General features: G+C 45.3%; 1 protein-coding gene across 2 annotated transcripts; it reads right to left on the minus strand.

The window, feature by feature from the left end:
• Window positions 1-9,160: 9,160 nt before the first annotated feature.
• Tmem254 (transmembrane protein 254) lies at window positions 9,161-15,454 on the minus strand. Of its 2 annotated transcripts, none has more exons than XM_070020714.1 (4): window positions 15,337-15,454; window positions 12,926-13,029; window positions 12,692-12,751; window positions 9,161-11,171 (listed from the first exon to the last, which is right to left on the minus strand). In XM_070020714.1, exons 1-4 carry the CDS (start codon window positions 15,424-15,426, stop codon window positions 11,051-11,053), a joined length of 375 nt encoding a protein of 124 aa, XP_069876815.1. In that variant the 5' UTR covers window positions 15,427-15,454; the 3' UTR covers window positions 9,161-11,050. The 2 variants fall into 2 exon arrangements, with proteins under 2 accessions (XP_069876815.1, XP_069876814.1); XM_070020713.1 differs by lacking the exon at window positions 15,337-15,454 and adding an exon at window positions 15,005-15,233.
• Window positions 15,455-16,504: the final 1,050 nt, after the last annotated feature.

Genomic DNA, 16,504 nt, shown 5'->3' on the forward strand with positions numbered 1-16,504 from the left:
AACCTTTTGTGGTTAATTGGACATAACAGTCTTGTGGACTTTCCTGCCTTGGCTGGCAATCCTCAGATACCAGCCTTCTAAGTAGCTAGCATTACAGGCATAGCCACTGGCACCTGGTAAGACTTAAAAAAAAAATTCTGTCTAGGGTCTCTTGCTTTCACATGCCTTTTTTACTTAAGGCTGGTGCTCTACCTACTACCCGAGCCATTTTTTGGCTATAATTACTTCATCAGGTAGTATCTCTCTTTTTTTGTCCCAAGCCAGCCTCATACCTCAATCCTTCTATGTCTTCCATGTAACTGGGGTTACAGCCAGGATTTAGGTGGGAGGATCTCACTAACTTTTTGCCTAAACTAGCCTCCAATAGCCATCTTCCTAATCTCCAGCTCCTGAGTAGCTGGGATTACAGGTGTGAGTCACTAAGTCCAGCCCAGGAAAGCTCACCTTAGAGGAAAGAGCTTTCTGAAATGCTGGTATTTTCCTGTCATTTTGCCTGGGTACAGGTCACCTAGGTGTGTTTAATACTTTTCTTTTTTTCCTGTGTGTGCCAGTTGTGGGACTTGAACTCGGGGCCTAAGCATTGTCCCTGTGCTTTTGTGCTCAAGGTGATTGTCAGCTACTTGAGCCACAGCTCCACTTTTGGCTTTTTGGTGATTAATTAGAGATAAGAGTCTTACAGACCTCAATTATAGGTGAGAGCCACTGGTGACCAGCAGGTGTGTTCAATACTATAAATAGATGTATTCTCTGTGGAGTCAGCACTGGGAAAGAGAAGAGGGTCAGGGGAGGCTCCTGGGCCAGGATGGGGAGCAGGAGGGGGACTTTAGTCAGGAGATTATACTGAACCCTCAGTTACCAAGAGGTAAACAGTCTGGGACTTTTCTCCAAGCTTTGTCTTCTTGCCTTTTAATTCTTTAAGATGGGTGAAGAGGAACTCATTTCCCCCATGGTATCAATCAAGGGAGAGAATGAGACTTTGATATCTGGGGCTTCCTTTGTAATGAAGAACCTCTATCCTATGCGCTGTTGAAGATAATTTTGTTCAAAGATAAAATTATCATCCAAGTATTGGTGGCTCACATCTGTAATCCTCGCTCCTCAGGAGGCTGAGATCTGAGGATCATAGTTCAAAGCCAGCCCTGGCAGGAAAGTTTGTGAGATTCTTATCTCCAATAAATTACTCAGAAAAGGCCAGAAATGGCCTGTGACTCAAGTGGTAGAGTGCTAGCCTTGAACAAAAGCAGCTCAGGAACAGAACCCAGGCCCAGAGGTCAAGCCCCAGGACCAGGAAAAAAAAAAAGATAAGCTTATCACTCCCAAACAGATATGAAATGAACACATACTCAGGACCGTCTTGGAGTTCAGTGAGAAAACCAGAGAGATTACAATGGACTGAATGGGAAAGCCAGAAAGCCCAAATGGACCTAAAGTGGAGGAATGTTGAAGTAAATTCACAAATGGAGCCCAAAGCAGCAGCTTCAAGGCTGGGGAAAGGAAGTCAGGGGGATCTGAGCTGGTCTATGCAAGATGGGCAGGCTTAGAATCAGAGCTGACTGCATTGCTCTCATTATCTGCTCCTTCCAGGAAATAAAACCAGCTAATGAGGAAGGCTGGGGTGTAGACAGTACTACTTAGTGTTGAAGACAAGTTGTCTTACAGGTTCCCTTCCTTTGATAAAAAATAATTGCATCTGCAGGCAGTTCATACCTGTAATTCTAGTTGCTTAGCAAGCTGAGGTCTGAGGATCCAGGGTTGAGGCCAGGCTCAAATATATGTTGGTGTGTGTGTGTGTGTGTGTGTGTGTGTGTGTGTGTGTGTGTGTGTGTGTGTGTGTGTGTGTGTGTGTGTGTGTGTGTGTGTGTGTGTGTGTGTGTGTGTGTGTGTGTGTGTGTGTGTGTGTGTGTGTTGCTGGTTCTGGGGCTTGAACTCATGGCCTGGGTACTGTTTCTGAACGTGTTTTGCTCCAGGCTAGCCACAGCTCTACTTCTGGCTTTTTGGGCAGCTCATTGGAGGTAAGAGTCTCATGGACTTTCTTGCCTGGGGTTAGCTTGATTCTCAGACCTCACCTTCTTGATTAGCTAGGATAACAGGCAGGAGCCAAGTACGTGGCCAACCTTCTAGTTTTATGTGATCGTTTAGCATTGGAGCTTCTTTTTTCATGAGTTGACCCTTTAGCTCTGATAGGACTGGGTTTCTTATCTCCCTCCCATGAGGAAACTCAGGTTACTGGAGAAGCCTTTTGATATCGCTCAGTGGGATTCACTCCACATGCTTATTTGCACCTTCCCTTCCCTTCTCTTCTCTTCCCTTCCCTTCCCTTCCCTCCATCTCTCCCTCTTTTTCTCCTTCCTTCCTTCCTTCCTTCCTTCCTTCCTTCCTTCCTTCCTTCCTTCCTTCCTCCCTTCCTCCCTTCCTCCTTCCCTCCCTCCCCCCTCTCTCTTTCTTTCTCATTCTTTATTTCTGTCCTGGGACTTGAACTCTGGGCACTGTCCCTGAGCAGTTTTTGCTCAAGGCCAGCTCTCTACCACTTTGAGCCACAGTGCCACTTAGGTTTTCTAAGGGTTAATTGGAAATAAGAGTCTCATGGACTTTCCTGCCTAGGTTGGCTTTGAATTGTGATCCTCAGGTCTCAGCCTTCTGAGTAGCTAGGATTACAGGTGTGAGCCACCAGTATCCTGCTATGTTTGTAGCTTTGAGCTCCCCTACCTTTTCTCTCTCTTCTTCCTGACAAGCACCAGTAGCTTGTGATTGGTAATCCTAACTATTCAAGAGGTTGACATCTGAGGACTGCAGTTTGAAGCCAGCCTGGACAGAAAATTGTGAGACTTTTCTATTCAATTAACCACCAAAAATGCCAGGAGACCTGTGGCTCAGGTGGTAGAGCACAAGCCTTGTGTTGAAAATGCTAGAGGAGAACATCCAGGCCTTGAGTTCTGGCGCAAACTATTTGCACAAAAAAGAAAAAGAAAGAAAGGAAGGAAGGAAGGAAGGAAGGAAGGAAGGAAGGAAGGAAGGAAGGAAGAGAAAGAAAGAAAAAGACAGAAAGAAAGAAAGAAAGAAAGAAAGAAAGAAAGAAAGAAAGAAAGAAAGGAAGGAAGGAAGGAAGGAAGGAAGGAAGGAAGGAAGGAAGGAAGGAAGGAAGGAAAAGAGAAAAAAAGGAAGAAAGAAAGAGGGGGAGGGAGGGAGGGAGGGAAGGAAGGAAAGAGAGAGGGAGAGAAGGAGGGAAGAAAAGAAAAAGAAATAAATGAAACTCAGGAATGGAATCTTCCTTCCCAATCTTGATTTCATTCCTTTGCATCAGGTAACTGTAAAAGAATAGTTGCAGCCAGAGGGAAATGTGGAGATATGCTCAGCTGGGAAGTGGTAGGATCCTGATCAAAGAACAGGACTCAGAGACACAGAGCAGCTGAACTACACCCAGAAGAATTTAGGGTCAGGCTATATGCAGAAGGCCAAGGCCAGAAAGCCAATAGTTTCTTGATTTCCCAAGAAATTGAGGTCTCATGTTCGCTCAACTGTAATAACTCACTGCTCCAGCTCAGTTTTTCCATCTACCCAGCGGCCTCTTCATGCCCAACTGGCCCATGCTTCAAGATGCCCGGTGTGTGAGGCTGGAGGCCAATGTCTAGTGGCTATTCACTCCATCTGGTCTGGGTGGAACTCCACACAAGAATCATGTATAGTACTTGGGGTCAGTCACAGTGGGCTGCTTTGGGGCTGTCTGATCATGGGAGACAGGTGGGTGGACCTGGGCCTGGGGGAGAGGCCTCTTCACTTCAATCCCACAAGCCCTCAGTCCATTGAACTTGGATGGATGCTGGGTAACCAAAGCCACACCCAACGCTGTTCCCCCAAGCTGGCATCCGATCCTCCTTCTCATGACTTAATTCACTGTAGTGAGAAAGGAGGACCCTGGGATCTTTTACAAGGCTCTAATGACCACAAATGCAAATTCTTTGGGGCCACAAGGAGGCTGCTTTGGCCCTGTCCTCCATCAGATCCAGCTGACCCTCTTCCTACTAGATGCCATTTCAGAACCATCTTTTTTTTTTTTTTTATCATTCGTGGGGCCTGAACAAGGGCCTAGGTGCTGTCCCTGAGCTCTTTTGCTCAAGGCTAGTGCTCTACCGCTTTGAGCCACAGCTCCACTTCCAGTTTTTGAGTGGCTTATTGGAAACAAGAATCTCACAGGGACTTTTGTGTCCAGGATGGCTTTGAACTATGATGCTCAGATTTCAGCCTCCTGAGTAGCTAGGAATATAGGTGTGAGCCACTGGTGCCAGGCTCAGATGCATCTTTGGCTTGAAGTATTAGTGGAGTCATTTTCTGATAAGAAATTAGATGGTGGGCTGGGAAGTTGGCTCAGTGGTAGAGTGCTTGCCTTGCATGCCTGAGGCCCTGGGTTTAATTCCTCAGCACCACATAAGCAAAAAGAAAAAAGCCGGAAGTGGCGCTGTGGCTCAAGTGGTAGAGCATTAGCCTTGAGCTGAAGAGCTGAGGGTCAGCGCCCAAGCCCAGAGTTCAGGCCCCAGGATCGGACCAAAAAAAGAAAAAAAAGAAATTAGATGGTATACTGGGCATGGTTGTATATGCTTGTAACCCCAGCTACATAGTGGGATGGATGGAGATGTGGTGTAAGTTCAGAGGGCAGAAAGTTACTGAGAGCCCATTTCAACCAACAAACAGAGCACTGTGATACACACATAATTTTAAACTAGGTGGGAGGCTTAGATAGAAGGCTGGCCCTGGGCAAAATGGGAAATTTTATTCCCAAAATAGTTGAGGCAAAAAAGGCTGAGCATTAGTGGCTCATGCCTGTAATTCTAGCTACTCAGGAGGCTGAGATCTGAGGATGGTGGTTCAAAGCCAGACTGGGCAGAAAAGTCTGTGAGACTCTTATCTCCAATTAATCACTTAAAAACCAGATGTGGAGCTGTGGCTCAAAGTGGTAGAGTGCTAGTCTTGAGCAAAAGAGTGCAAGAATAGCACCCAGGTCCTGAGTTCAAGCACCATGACAATAAAAAAAAGGCTGGTTTAGGTCTGGGTGTCTCAAGTGGTTGAGTGCCTGCCTGGGATCCTTGAGGCCTTGAAAGAAATTAGATGGTATAGGTTATTTAAATATTTATTTCACAGAAAATTGTATTTCACTTTGTGCTGTGGCTTCATCGGTCATTTACAACCACTAAGCTCTGGAGGTAAGTTGTGAATATCAGCTTTGGAGCTTCAGGGATCTAGGTTTGATTGCTGATTCTTTCACTCACGGCTTCTGACTCTAAACAAGCTACTGATTCATTAGGTCACACTTTCTAAGTGGGAAAAATGGGCTTGCTGCACCAAAGGGTTAAAGTAGGGTTAGCTGAAAGCTTGCAAGAAAGGTTATTATTCCAATGACTGGCTTTCCATAACACAAATGACTGCTTGCTCTTGCTAACCTGGAAGCTATTCTGTAGCATGCCTATAGACTCAAAGGGCATGATGGGATTGCACAAGGGATCATCCTCTGGTCAAAATGTGTTTGGTGGCCAACATGACAGGACACCAGGATAATACTAGTGACACATTAAACTCTGAAATTGCATAATGTGGATATTTTTGGTTTCCTAGGAAATACTCAGAAGTCTGGAAGCCAGCTGTGCAGATGTTATAAATACCCCTATCGTGTGTACATGTGCAATGTATTATCGTTGTACTATTAGCCAATGGCAAGAAAACCCTTGGGTTTGAAGAGTGTTTACAGTATTATGTGTTGCCATGGACATGTTATCGAAGACAGGCGCCAGTAACATGGGCAGAATTCTATTCTCTTTCTGCTTCAGTCCTGGGTAACGTTTGCAAACTTTGGGAGTCAAGGGCATGCTGCTGTATATGTTATATCGGGCACACCATTCTACATTGTTTCACTGATCTGTCACTGAATTGGATGTGTGACATTAGTGGTTACTTTCCTGTTTCTGAGTCCCTTCCAGTATTCTGATTAGAAGTGAGTCACCAACATGATTTCATCTCATATCTATTGTGTGACTTAATGCAATTCTAGCTAAATCGGGTAAAACATTTTTTTTTTTTTTGAGCTATGCTAGTTGGCCAGCCTGGATTTTTTTTTCCCCCTAAGATTGTCTTGTTCACAAACTATGTAGATTTCAATTGGTTCTCACCATCTGGGAGACAAGTTTTCTCTCTCAAGAGAAAAACAATGTGAGCAACTAAGTGCTTGTTGGCAAACTGTCAAAAATTAAATGAAAATAAATCAGTTACCCAAACTCAGACCCCCTTTGCAAGATACCAGAGGTTAGTAGCAATGGACCTATAGCAACATGGAGCCTTTCATTAAGATAAGTACACACAGAACAATATATTTTTTGCAAGAAAACGTGCATGTAAGACACATTGAAATTGTCTGGAGTCAACAGAGAAATGGGAATTACAAGGAAATAAACAAGCTGGGTTTTGGTGGCTCATGCCTATAATCCTAGCTAGGTAGGCAACTGAGATCTGAGGATCAAGGTTCAAAACCAGATGGGACAGACAGATCTGAGAGACTCTCATCTTCAATTAAACAGCAAAAAAAAATCAGAAAAGGAGCTGTGGTTCAAGTGGCAGAGTGCCAGACTTGATCAAAAAAGCCAAGCAAGAGTGTGTGTCCCTGAGTTTAAGCCCTAGTACCCCCAGCCACAGACATAAATGAAATTCGGAGTGATATAGCTTTAAGTGTGGGCAACTTTTTGAACAAAGCTGTGACTCAAAAGCCCAAGGCCTCTTCCATCCCTGTTTGCTAACATTTGCTCCCAAGGAGTAGCAACAGCAGTAACAGGACAAAAGTGTGTCTTGTTAACTGCCTGCCCACTCTGAGGGTTGCTTCGTTATTACATTTTCCTCTCCACTTTGACCTAGGCCTTCATCAGTCCCTGGTCATGTGTTCACTGGACAGTTTGATTTCCCAGTAGCAGGAAGGGTATATGAATTTAGCTCAGGCTTTCTGATCACCTCAGAGTGAATAATTCCCATTTGCTGAGATTGTAGAGAGTTCATGGGGAAAGCAGGCTTTGAAATAGGGTCTCACCATGTAGAATGGGCCAGCCAGGAACACATAGTCATCCTGCTTCAGCCTTCTGAGACTATAGCGCTCCAAAGCTGATTCATATGGCTATGAAGCTTATTTGCATGTGTTTGCTTTTATTTGCAATACAGCAGGAAAGATAAATCACATATTAATGTTCTTTATACAAGGTTAAATAAAAGTAAGATTGCAATAATCATATTTTGTGATCTTAATGTTCCCAGTGTCCAAAGGCAAAGAGCAATTTCTTTTTTTTTTTTTCTTTTTGGTCCGGTTGTGGGGCCTGAACTCTGGGCCTGGACACTGTCCCTCAGCTCTTCGGCTCAAGGCTAGCACTCTACCACTTGAGCCACAGCACCACTTCCAGCTTTTTTTTTTTTTTTTTCTTATGTGGTACTGAGGAATCGAACCCAGGGCCTCATGCATGCAAGGCAAGTACTCTACCACTGAGCCACCTTCCCAGCCCCCAGTTTCTTATTTTCCTGAGAAATTTGGCTTTGTGTTATTACATTCCTTAATAAGCAAATAATTTTTTTAAAATACCACAAGCCTCTGAGAAGTGCTACTACCTCAGACTGCCTTGGTGTGTGTGTGTGTGTGTACATACATGTGTGTGATAGGTTCTCACTGAGTAGTCCAGGCTGGCTTCAAATGAGATCCTCCTGCCTTCCATTGGGTGGGCTTGGGTAAGTTGTTCATCCTTGCTGGGATGCTGTTTGGGGGAGGGGTTTCTCTAAAGTGAATGACCTTCAACATTTGTTCACTAAAGTTCCCTCTAGAAGTCAGGGCAAATCACTAAATAAGATGATAGGATCTTATATGTTTTGTGTTAAAAAAAATAAGTGGGGGGCTGGGAAGGTGGCTCAGTGGTAAAATGCTTGCCTTGCATGCTTGAGGCTCTGGGTTCAATTCCTCAGCACCACATAAGCAGAAAAGGCTGGGAGTGGCACTGTGGCTCAAGTGGTAGAGCACTAGTCTTGAGCTGAAGAGCTGAGGGACAGCGCCCAGGCCCAGAGTTCAGGCCCATGACAGACCCCCCCCCAAAAAAAATAGGCAGAGCACTAATTTCTTGCTGCAGATTTTAACCAAATGCTGAATGAAAATGGAGACACTGTACTCTACTGACCCAGTGAATGTAGGGGTTATGATGGATCATGGGCAGTTCTACAAACCTGCTTGTTGGGGGAGAGGGGGAATACACCATATATTCCACAGCCAGGACATGCTTCCCCTTCACTTATTTTTGCAGTGCTGGGGAGGGAACCCAGGGCCTTGCATGTTGGGAAAGAGCTCTAGGACTGAGCTGCCCTCCTAGCCTGTACTTTTTTTATGCTTGAACTCAGGGCCCGGATTTTTTTCCTGAAACTTTTATGCTGAAGGCCAGTGATACACTATTTGAGCCACAGCTCCATTTATGGCTTTTTGTTGGCTAATTCAAGGTAAGTCTCATGGACTTTCTGCTTAAGCTGGATTTAAATGACTTTCAGGGGCTGGGAAGGTGGCTCAGTGGTAGAGTGCTTGCCTTGCATGCATGAAGTCCTGGGTTCGATTCCTAAGCATCACATAAGCAGAAAAAGCCGGAAGTAGCACTGTGGCTCATGTGGTAAAGTGCTAGTCTTGAGCTGAAGAGCCGAGGGACAGCGCCTAGGCTGGAGTTCAGGCCCCATGACAGACAAAACCAAAAACAAACAAAAAGTCATGATCCTCAGATCCCAGCCTCCTGAGTAGCTACGATTACAAACATGAGCCTGGCTTGCACTTCTTTGTCAGTGACAAACCGTCCCACAAATAGGACCTATTTGAGGAAAAAAAAAAAATCAAACGTGGTCAATATATTCAAAGAGTCAGGTGCTGGTATCTCACACCTGTAATCCTAGCTGCTTAGGAGGCTGAGGCCTGGAGGGTTGAGGTTTGAAGCAAGCTCTTGCAGAAAATTCTTGAGATTCTACCTTTGAAATATCCACCAAAAAGCTGGGTGTGGTACAAATGGCAAAGAGGGCCAGCTGTGAATAAGCACGATGAATAAAGCAGCTTGAAGAGCATGAGTTCAGGCCCCGTACCTGCAAACAAAACCTGACAAATTCAAAAAGGAAGCCCTTTAGCTGGAGAGTTAATTCACAGCATTTTTAATTCAAGTTAATCCATCTTACTTGATAATCTGACATATCAATTGTATGGGGGAGGAGGGGCTTCACTGTGACCTTTTCACACATGTAAACCATGTCCCTCATCAACCTTACCCCCTCTAGCACAGTCCCTCAGTCCATACTCTTAAAACTATTTCAACGGGTTTCAGTGTTCCATTTTCATATATACAAAGGAACTCTTTTGATCATATTCATCCATACTTACTTCTCTACATGCTCCCCCGCCCCCCAGCAGAGAGCATGTTTTAGTTTCCTGTCACTTTTTTTTTTTTTTTTCCAGTCCTGGGGCTTGAATTCAGGGCCTGGGCACTGTCCCTGAGCTTCTTTTGCTCAAGGCTCTACCACTTGAGCCACAGCACCACTTATCACTTGTTTTTTTTCCCCCGTTTTTAGGTGGTACTAGGAATGGAACCCAGGGCTTCATGCATGCTAGGCAGGCACTCTACCGCTAAGCCACTTTCCCAGCTACCTGTCATTCTTTTTTAATATGTATTAATTATACCAAGGGGTTTTGCTGTGGTGCTTCAGACTTGCCTATATATTAATCTTATTTCTTGCTTTCCACACCCAGCATACTGATCAACGGCGTTCAGATTCCTTATGCCAGCTTCATACATGGTTGCACTGTCTTTTTATTATGATTTCCTAGGTGTTCTCCATCCTTCTTCTTCTCTCTCCCTCATCCCTCTAAACCAGAGATAGGGGATCTTTTTCTATCAAAAACGATTAGGATATTTATGATATAGGTAGACAGGCTTGGGCAGCTGAGAATTGTGATTTCTTGCGCCTTCTACAGTCTGCAGTCCAGAAGATCCCCACCTCGGGACAGGGCCAGGGCAAGGAAAGCTGTCTACGATGTGGCCTGAGAGGAAAGAGCATCAAGCAGGGGCCATCAGACCCCTCAGGCTACAGAGCTGGGTGTTCCAGGATCTCCTCTGGCTGGCCTCATGGGGGAGGACGTTCCCACCCTGCTGTTGGGTCTTAGCAGGTGGCTCTAGGCTTCTCTGTCATCCCTCAGCAAGGCCCCTGTTTGGTTCTTTTTCTCTGTAGTTTGAGAAGTGAGTTTCTAAGGATCAGTGTGCCTAATACATGTGTGTGGAACTCAGGTACTGTGAGAATGTCCAACTAGGTCTCAAAAGGTGGGAAAAAAATTTGGGGAAAGGAGAGAGAAGATGGCGGTGATGAGGATGGTGCATTGATGGGAAAGTGGGAGCAAAGGTGACCAATGGGCAAACCCAATATATGCCCTAGCTGAGGGCAGACAAGCATCAACACAGCCAAGACCTAGGGAAGGTGATCTTGAGCTTTCTGCCAAGCTGGTGAGTTTGCAGGGCTGGAAAGCCAGAATCTTTTCTTTTTCTCTTCTTTCTTTCCTGTCGTGGGGCTTTAACTCAAAGCCTGGTGTTGTCGTTGAGCTTTTCTGTTCAAGGCTAGCACTCTATTACTTGAGCCATAACTCCACTTTCAGCATTTCTGGGAGTAGTTAATTGGAGATAAGAATCACTTTACTTGAGCATAACTCCACTTTCAGCATTTCTGGGAGTAGTTAATTGGAGATAAGAATCGCTCAGATTTTCCTGCCAGGGCTGGTTTTGAACTGTGATCCTCAGTTCACAGCCTCCTGAGTAGCTATAGGATTACAAGCATGAGCCACAGGTGCCCAGTTCTTTCTGAAGGAACAACCTGACCTATTCAAGCTTAAACAGAACACAGGAGAGAAAGACGCCTAATTAGAGGGTCTTAAATAACTTAGCAGGACAGGTACTTCCTAGAAAGTGGAATGATCAAGTAAACCTAGCACCTCCATAAAGAAGAAATGGCATGTACAAATGGAGAGAGTGTAGATTCAAGTGCGTTTTTGGTGCTTTGGTCTATAAGCGATCAAGATGGAGAGAGATGCTATCCCAAGGAGAAACGTCTGCAGGAACCAGAGGAGCTGAGTCCGGCTGTCTGTGATTCCTTTAGACCTGAAAAAGAACGAGCAAAATTAAACACCAGAATTTTAATTTTAGAGTTCCATTCAGTTATAGGGTAAAATATTATCTTCTAAATTTATTTTGTTTCATTTATAACTTCCATCAAGTTTTACTGGATTTATTTTGCTGTGTCTCACGAATTTGAATGCTTAGCTCATATTGTTTTCATCTGTCTTCCTTTCTAGATGCATCTCAAATGGTACACTGTTCCCGGAGGACCAGTTTGCTGTTATTTGGGGATACTGTTTCTCAGGTGCTTCTGACCGCTGGGGGGTTAAAAGCTCTAGTATGTCTTCAGAGATCCCCCACAGCCTCCCCACCCCTCCCCGTACTAGGGCTTGAACTTCAGGCCTGGTGCTGTCCCTTAGCTTTTTCCACTCAAGGCTGGCTCTCTACCACTTGAGCCACAGATCCACTCTGGCTTTTGTCTGGTTAATTGGGGATAAGAGTTTCACAGACTTTTCTGCACTGGCTAGCTTCAAAAGGTGATCCTCCTGTCTCAGCCTCCAGAGTCGCTAAGATTATGGGTGTGAGCCACTGGTGCTCAGTGACAGCAAATGTTTTGAAGATAGACCAGAGGAGAATCCTAGCTTTGCCCCAAATGGCTGTGGCCTGGATAATTACTTAGCCACTCACACAGTTTTCCTGTATGAAAAATAGTATGTATTTCATCCAGCTTTGATAGGATTCATACTACAACAGATGCAAAGTGCCCAAATCAAGCCCAGAAACCAGCTTCAAATCAAACCACGGGATTGGGAAAAAGGATTAGGATCTCAGTGCAGAAACTGGTTCAGCCTGCCCGGTGGGAGTAAGGAAACATGGCTACACCCTTGCAGAATTGCAGAGTACTATGTTGGAGGGACAGGAAGCTGCCTGCAGACACAGCTGGTTTAAAAGGAAGCTTGCCTGAAAGGCCCAACTACATGCAGACGAGATTTGTGTTGGGTAATTCCTTTCCAAATTAACCCTTGGGCTGAAGGAATGGCTCCTGCTTACTAAGCTCAAAGCTAAACTCCAAAGTTCAAACTCCAGAACCAGCAAAAACAAACAAACCAAAAATCTAAAACAACTATGAGCAATAATAAACTACTTAATTTGGTACTTTTAGAAATATACAAAAATGATGAGCTGCAAAACAATTTCATATTATCACAATCAGCTTCTGTATTAGACCATAGTTTCTATTTATGCTTACATAAAATATAACTCTTCTACAAACTAGAAGACAGACCCTAATCTTTTGTTGTAGTTGGGACTAGACAGAGAGCTTTTAAAACACAACAAAAGTCATCTAAGTAACTAATTAACCAACATAAGTGAATGGTACTCATTCATCAAATATTCACTGAGAACTCCCTCTGTGGCAGACTTACAGCTTAGGTATAGGGGTTTTGCTCTACTTGAGAGTGCTCTCAGCTTAAAAGTGTGTGAATTATTTAACTGTGCCTCCTTGCAACTTACACTAGACACCAGGAGAAAGGTGACAAGGACCTATTACGAAAAGTTACCTGCACAATACCATAGCATATAAGGACTCTCCCACATGAATTAGCCAGGCAAGCCAAAACCTGAAATAAAAGAAACCAAAAGGTCAGTTGGGTTTAAGGTGATAGAACCTGTTGGTGAAATCTAACACAGCAACTTTAAAAAGAAAGGTATGTTCATGTGACTAGTATCACTTAAAAACCTCAAAAGAGACTGGATCGACAATGTCCACAACCCATTTCTGCAGCTCTCCTTACCCATTGTGTAGGAGGGTGTGATGGTGGTCTATCAGGTACTGTGTGAAGGACCCCAGGGGCCCAAGGCTCTGGTAAGGGATACTCTGGGGCCAGAGGACAACCCACTGAAACAGAATCAAAGCACACAATGACTATTAGGTTTCTTAAAAGCAAGTTTTTGGGGGTTTTTTTTGAGAGTAGCTATCAAAGAATAGTGATTCTACAAAAAACCACTACTGATCAAAGACACAAATGCATTTGGTCCCCAGGTCTTGACTTTTAGTTTCTAAAAGCACCTTAATTGGACAATGTATGCAGAGTAAACTATGTGCTTATCAGATTTAGTGCCCAGGCTGGCTGGCTCTTTTTCTTTCTGAACTTCAGGAAAAACCATTACTTATGAAGGTTTTTTTTTTTTTTTAACAATCTTTTTTTTTTTTGGGGGGGGGGGTCCGGTCATGGGGCCTGAACTCTGGACCTGGGCGCTGTCCCTCAGCTCTTCAGCTCAAGGCTAGCACACCACCACTTGAGCCATAGCACCACTTCTGGCTTTTTTTTTTTTCTGCTTAGGTGGTGCTGAGGAATCGAACCCAGGGCCTCATGCATGCAAAGCAAGCGCTCTCTCTACCACTGAGCTACCTTCCCAGTCCCCCCCCCTTTTTTTTTTTTTAACAATCTTTAAGTGTTTATACATCTTGGCTATCTTCTTATTGCAGAAATTATGACTTGATTCAAACTCCTATTTAATTCACAACTCCTTTTTTTTTTTGTCGGTCGTGGGGCTTGAACTCTGGGCCTGGGCGCTGTCCCTCAGCTCTTCAGCTCAAGGCGAGTGCTCTACCACTTGAGCTACAGCACCACTTCCGGTTTTCTGATGGTTTATTGGAGATAGGAGTCTCATGGTCTCTCCTGCCCGGGCTGGCTTTGAACCACGATCCTCAGATCTCAGCCTCCTGAGTAGCTAGGATTACAGGTGTGAGCCACCAGCGCCCCGAGGCACAACTCCTTTTTTTTCCCCCAGCGGAGAATGATAACAGAGGTGACACTGATCAAGATGCATTGAATTCACAACCTGAATTAACCTTTTATATAACTACTTAAAGATTAAAAAAAAAAAACCAACAAAGTCAAACTCCCTTTTCTCTCTTTTTTGGTAGCTCTACAACTGGGAATGATCTACTTCACCGAGTTGGAAAAACTCTATTAGGTTTGTGAAATTCTAATAGTTACGACTGAGTCATACAAGGTTTCTGTAGTATCAACTTCCCCACAGTCTATCTTTAATCTCTGAAGATAATCATGTGCTAACAGCTCCACATTTTATTGTTCCATTCAGATCCATCACTCCCCCAAACCGATGGAACAGAAGAGGCAGTTTTCTACCTGCTCTACAATGATCTCAATGTGAAGTCTTTTCCTTCTATTGTCTAACTAGAGACATAGCATCATGGGGCAGAAATGGCTTTAGAAAATGTTCAGTTCAGGCCTCCGTGTCGTACATGGGAAAACCAGGACAGAGATGTCAGTCACACGCCACATATCCACCGACCATTCAGGACAAATGCCCATTCTCTAGGTTCTCCTGGGAAATATCGAAAATGGCTCTACTTTCCTTCATAATCGAACCAACTTGGCCCCCCTCCACCATGGATTTCCCAGCGTTTCCCCCCATTCTCCTTTAAACCTCCTGCCAGCTAGACAAAAGCCGTCCTGGCTTGCAGAACTTACTCGCACACCTAAGCCCAGCAGTACCCTAAATCCTACCCATCCTTTACATTCACCCCCCCTTCCAGAAATGAGCTGATTCCCAAGCAATTCCAAGGGCTTCAAGTACAGGCCGATGGCAGTCAACTCGACTATCCCACGCCAGGCCTGGGAACCTCTGCAGGGAGGAAGACTCACGGGCGGAAACATCCAGAAGCAAAATCCCTCCAAGGAGCCCACCAGCACCCGCGTACCCGGTCACCTAGGCAACCGCCCAGCGCACATGCGCAGAAAGACCACCTCTTCCAACCGCCCCCCCCTACACACAGAGCGCTACCTCACGCTACGAGGGCCGGGTGGACCCAAAACGGATGCGCCGCGCAGCGCACGCCTTACCGCGACGTAGCCCAGCATCAGGACAGTAACCAGCGAGGGCAGAGGTCGGGCTGTGCGGAAAAAGGTGGAGGCATTCCGCCGGACCTCGGACTTCGCCTCCACCATCTTGAAAGCCTAGGACTCGAAGCAGTCCCCGCCCCACCCAGGGAAAACCAGGCGGGCCGGATCCTCAGGATCTAGACCTCGGCGAGCCCCAGGCTCACGTGCGCGCCCGCACTTTCATTGTTTTTTTTTCCGGGAGTGCTCACTGCGCACGCGCGCCTCGGTTCCCGGCCCACCACGCGCGCCTCCTGCTACGAGGGGACGCGGAAGACGTGGGCCACCGCCCTTACCGTGTAGTACCCGAAGGACATGGGGATGACCGTGAACCACAACAGGCTGCTCCTCCGGAAGTAAGCGGCGTCGCTTGTGGCTAGTGCCATCGCAGCAGCAGATGCCTGCAGTGTGCACGCCAGCTCTGGCTGCTGCTGCTGCTGCTACTGCAGCGTGTGAGCAGGGGCGGGGCTTGGGCAGAGCCCGCCCCTAAGGTGGAAACAGGGACGGGGTTTGGGGCAAATTCCCCCCCAGGTGCAATTAGGGGCGGGGTTTGGGGAGAATTTCCCCCCCCAACAGGTGGAAGCTGGGGCGGGGCTTGGGGGCTTGGAGAAGAGTCTGCAGATTCCAAAGCTTTGGAAGCTATTTTATCTGCAGAATGCCTGCCAAGCACGCACAAGGCCCTGAGTTTAAAAAAGAAAAAGAAAGGAAAAAAAGATTGGCCTCCTAGTTATCAAGACCTACATAAAGAACTATATAATTTAAAAACTTTGGCATTTCACATGCAAAAATCAATACATAGAGCCATGGAAAACAGTGCTCAGAGGCAGATCTGATTTATATCTAATCACTTATTTTGTAATGAAGGTAATGCTTCAATAAAGGAGGATCAAGTGGCTAATCCACCAAATTATTCTGAGCAATTTGTTATCTATTTGGGGAAAAAAATAACCTCTTCTTTCCACCACTAATCCATCATAAATGTAGTGTCATAGGGCACAGAGATAAATAGTCCTCCCAAGAGACCTCTGACAATTGGCAGGAGAGTAGAATTGGCCTTTTATAGAAAGGCTGGGAAAGGTGGATGTGGCTGTCTCCCACTCAGCAGTCCAGGAGAGCAGGAAACAGGCTGCTGCCTTCAGTACTTTGAGCCTCCAATTATGGTGGCTTTCCTAATAAATCTCCTTGAAATTATTTCTCAGAAATAATGTTTCACAAGCTATCCTAACCAAGAGCCAAACTTTCCTTCATTACAATACCAATATCTCAACTCAGAGAAGAGATAAAGCTTCTTTTCCACGACTTGGGAAGTTGGAAGGAGTCTGTTGCCACACTAAGTGCACCCATATGCACTCACATGATGAGATGATAGTTTTCTCCCCTCTTGAATAAACATTCCCTACCCAAATGAACTGCGTGTTTTGGTGGTGATTCTTCCTGGTTTCCGTTTTTTTGCTGCAAAGAAAC

The sequence above is a fragment of the Dipodomys merriami genome, unplaced genomic scaffold (assembly GCF_024711535.1).
Source record: "Dipodomys merriami isolate MVZ:Mamm:240054 unplaced genomic scaffold, mDipMer1.0.p SCAF_14, whole genome shotgun sequence".
Taxonomy (NCBI): domain Eukaryota; kingdom Metazoa; phylum Chordata; class Mammalia; order Rodentia; family Heteromyidae; genus Dipodomys; species Dipodomys merriami.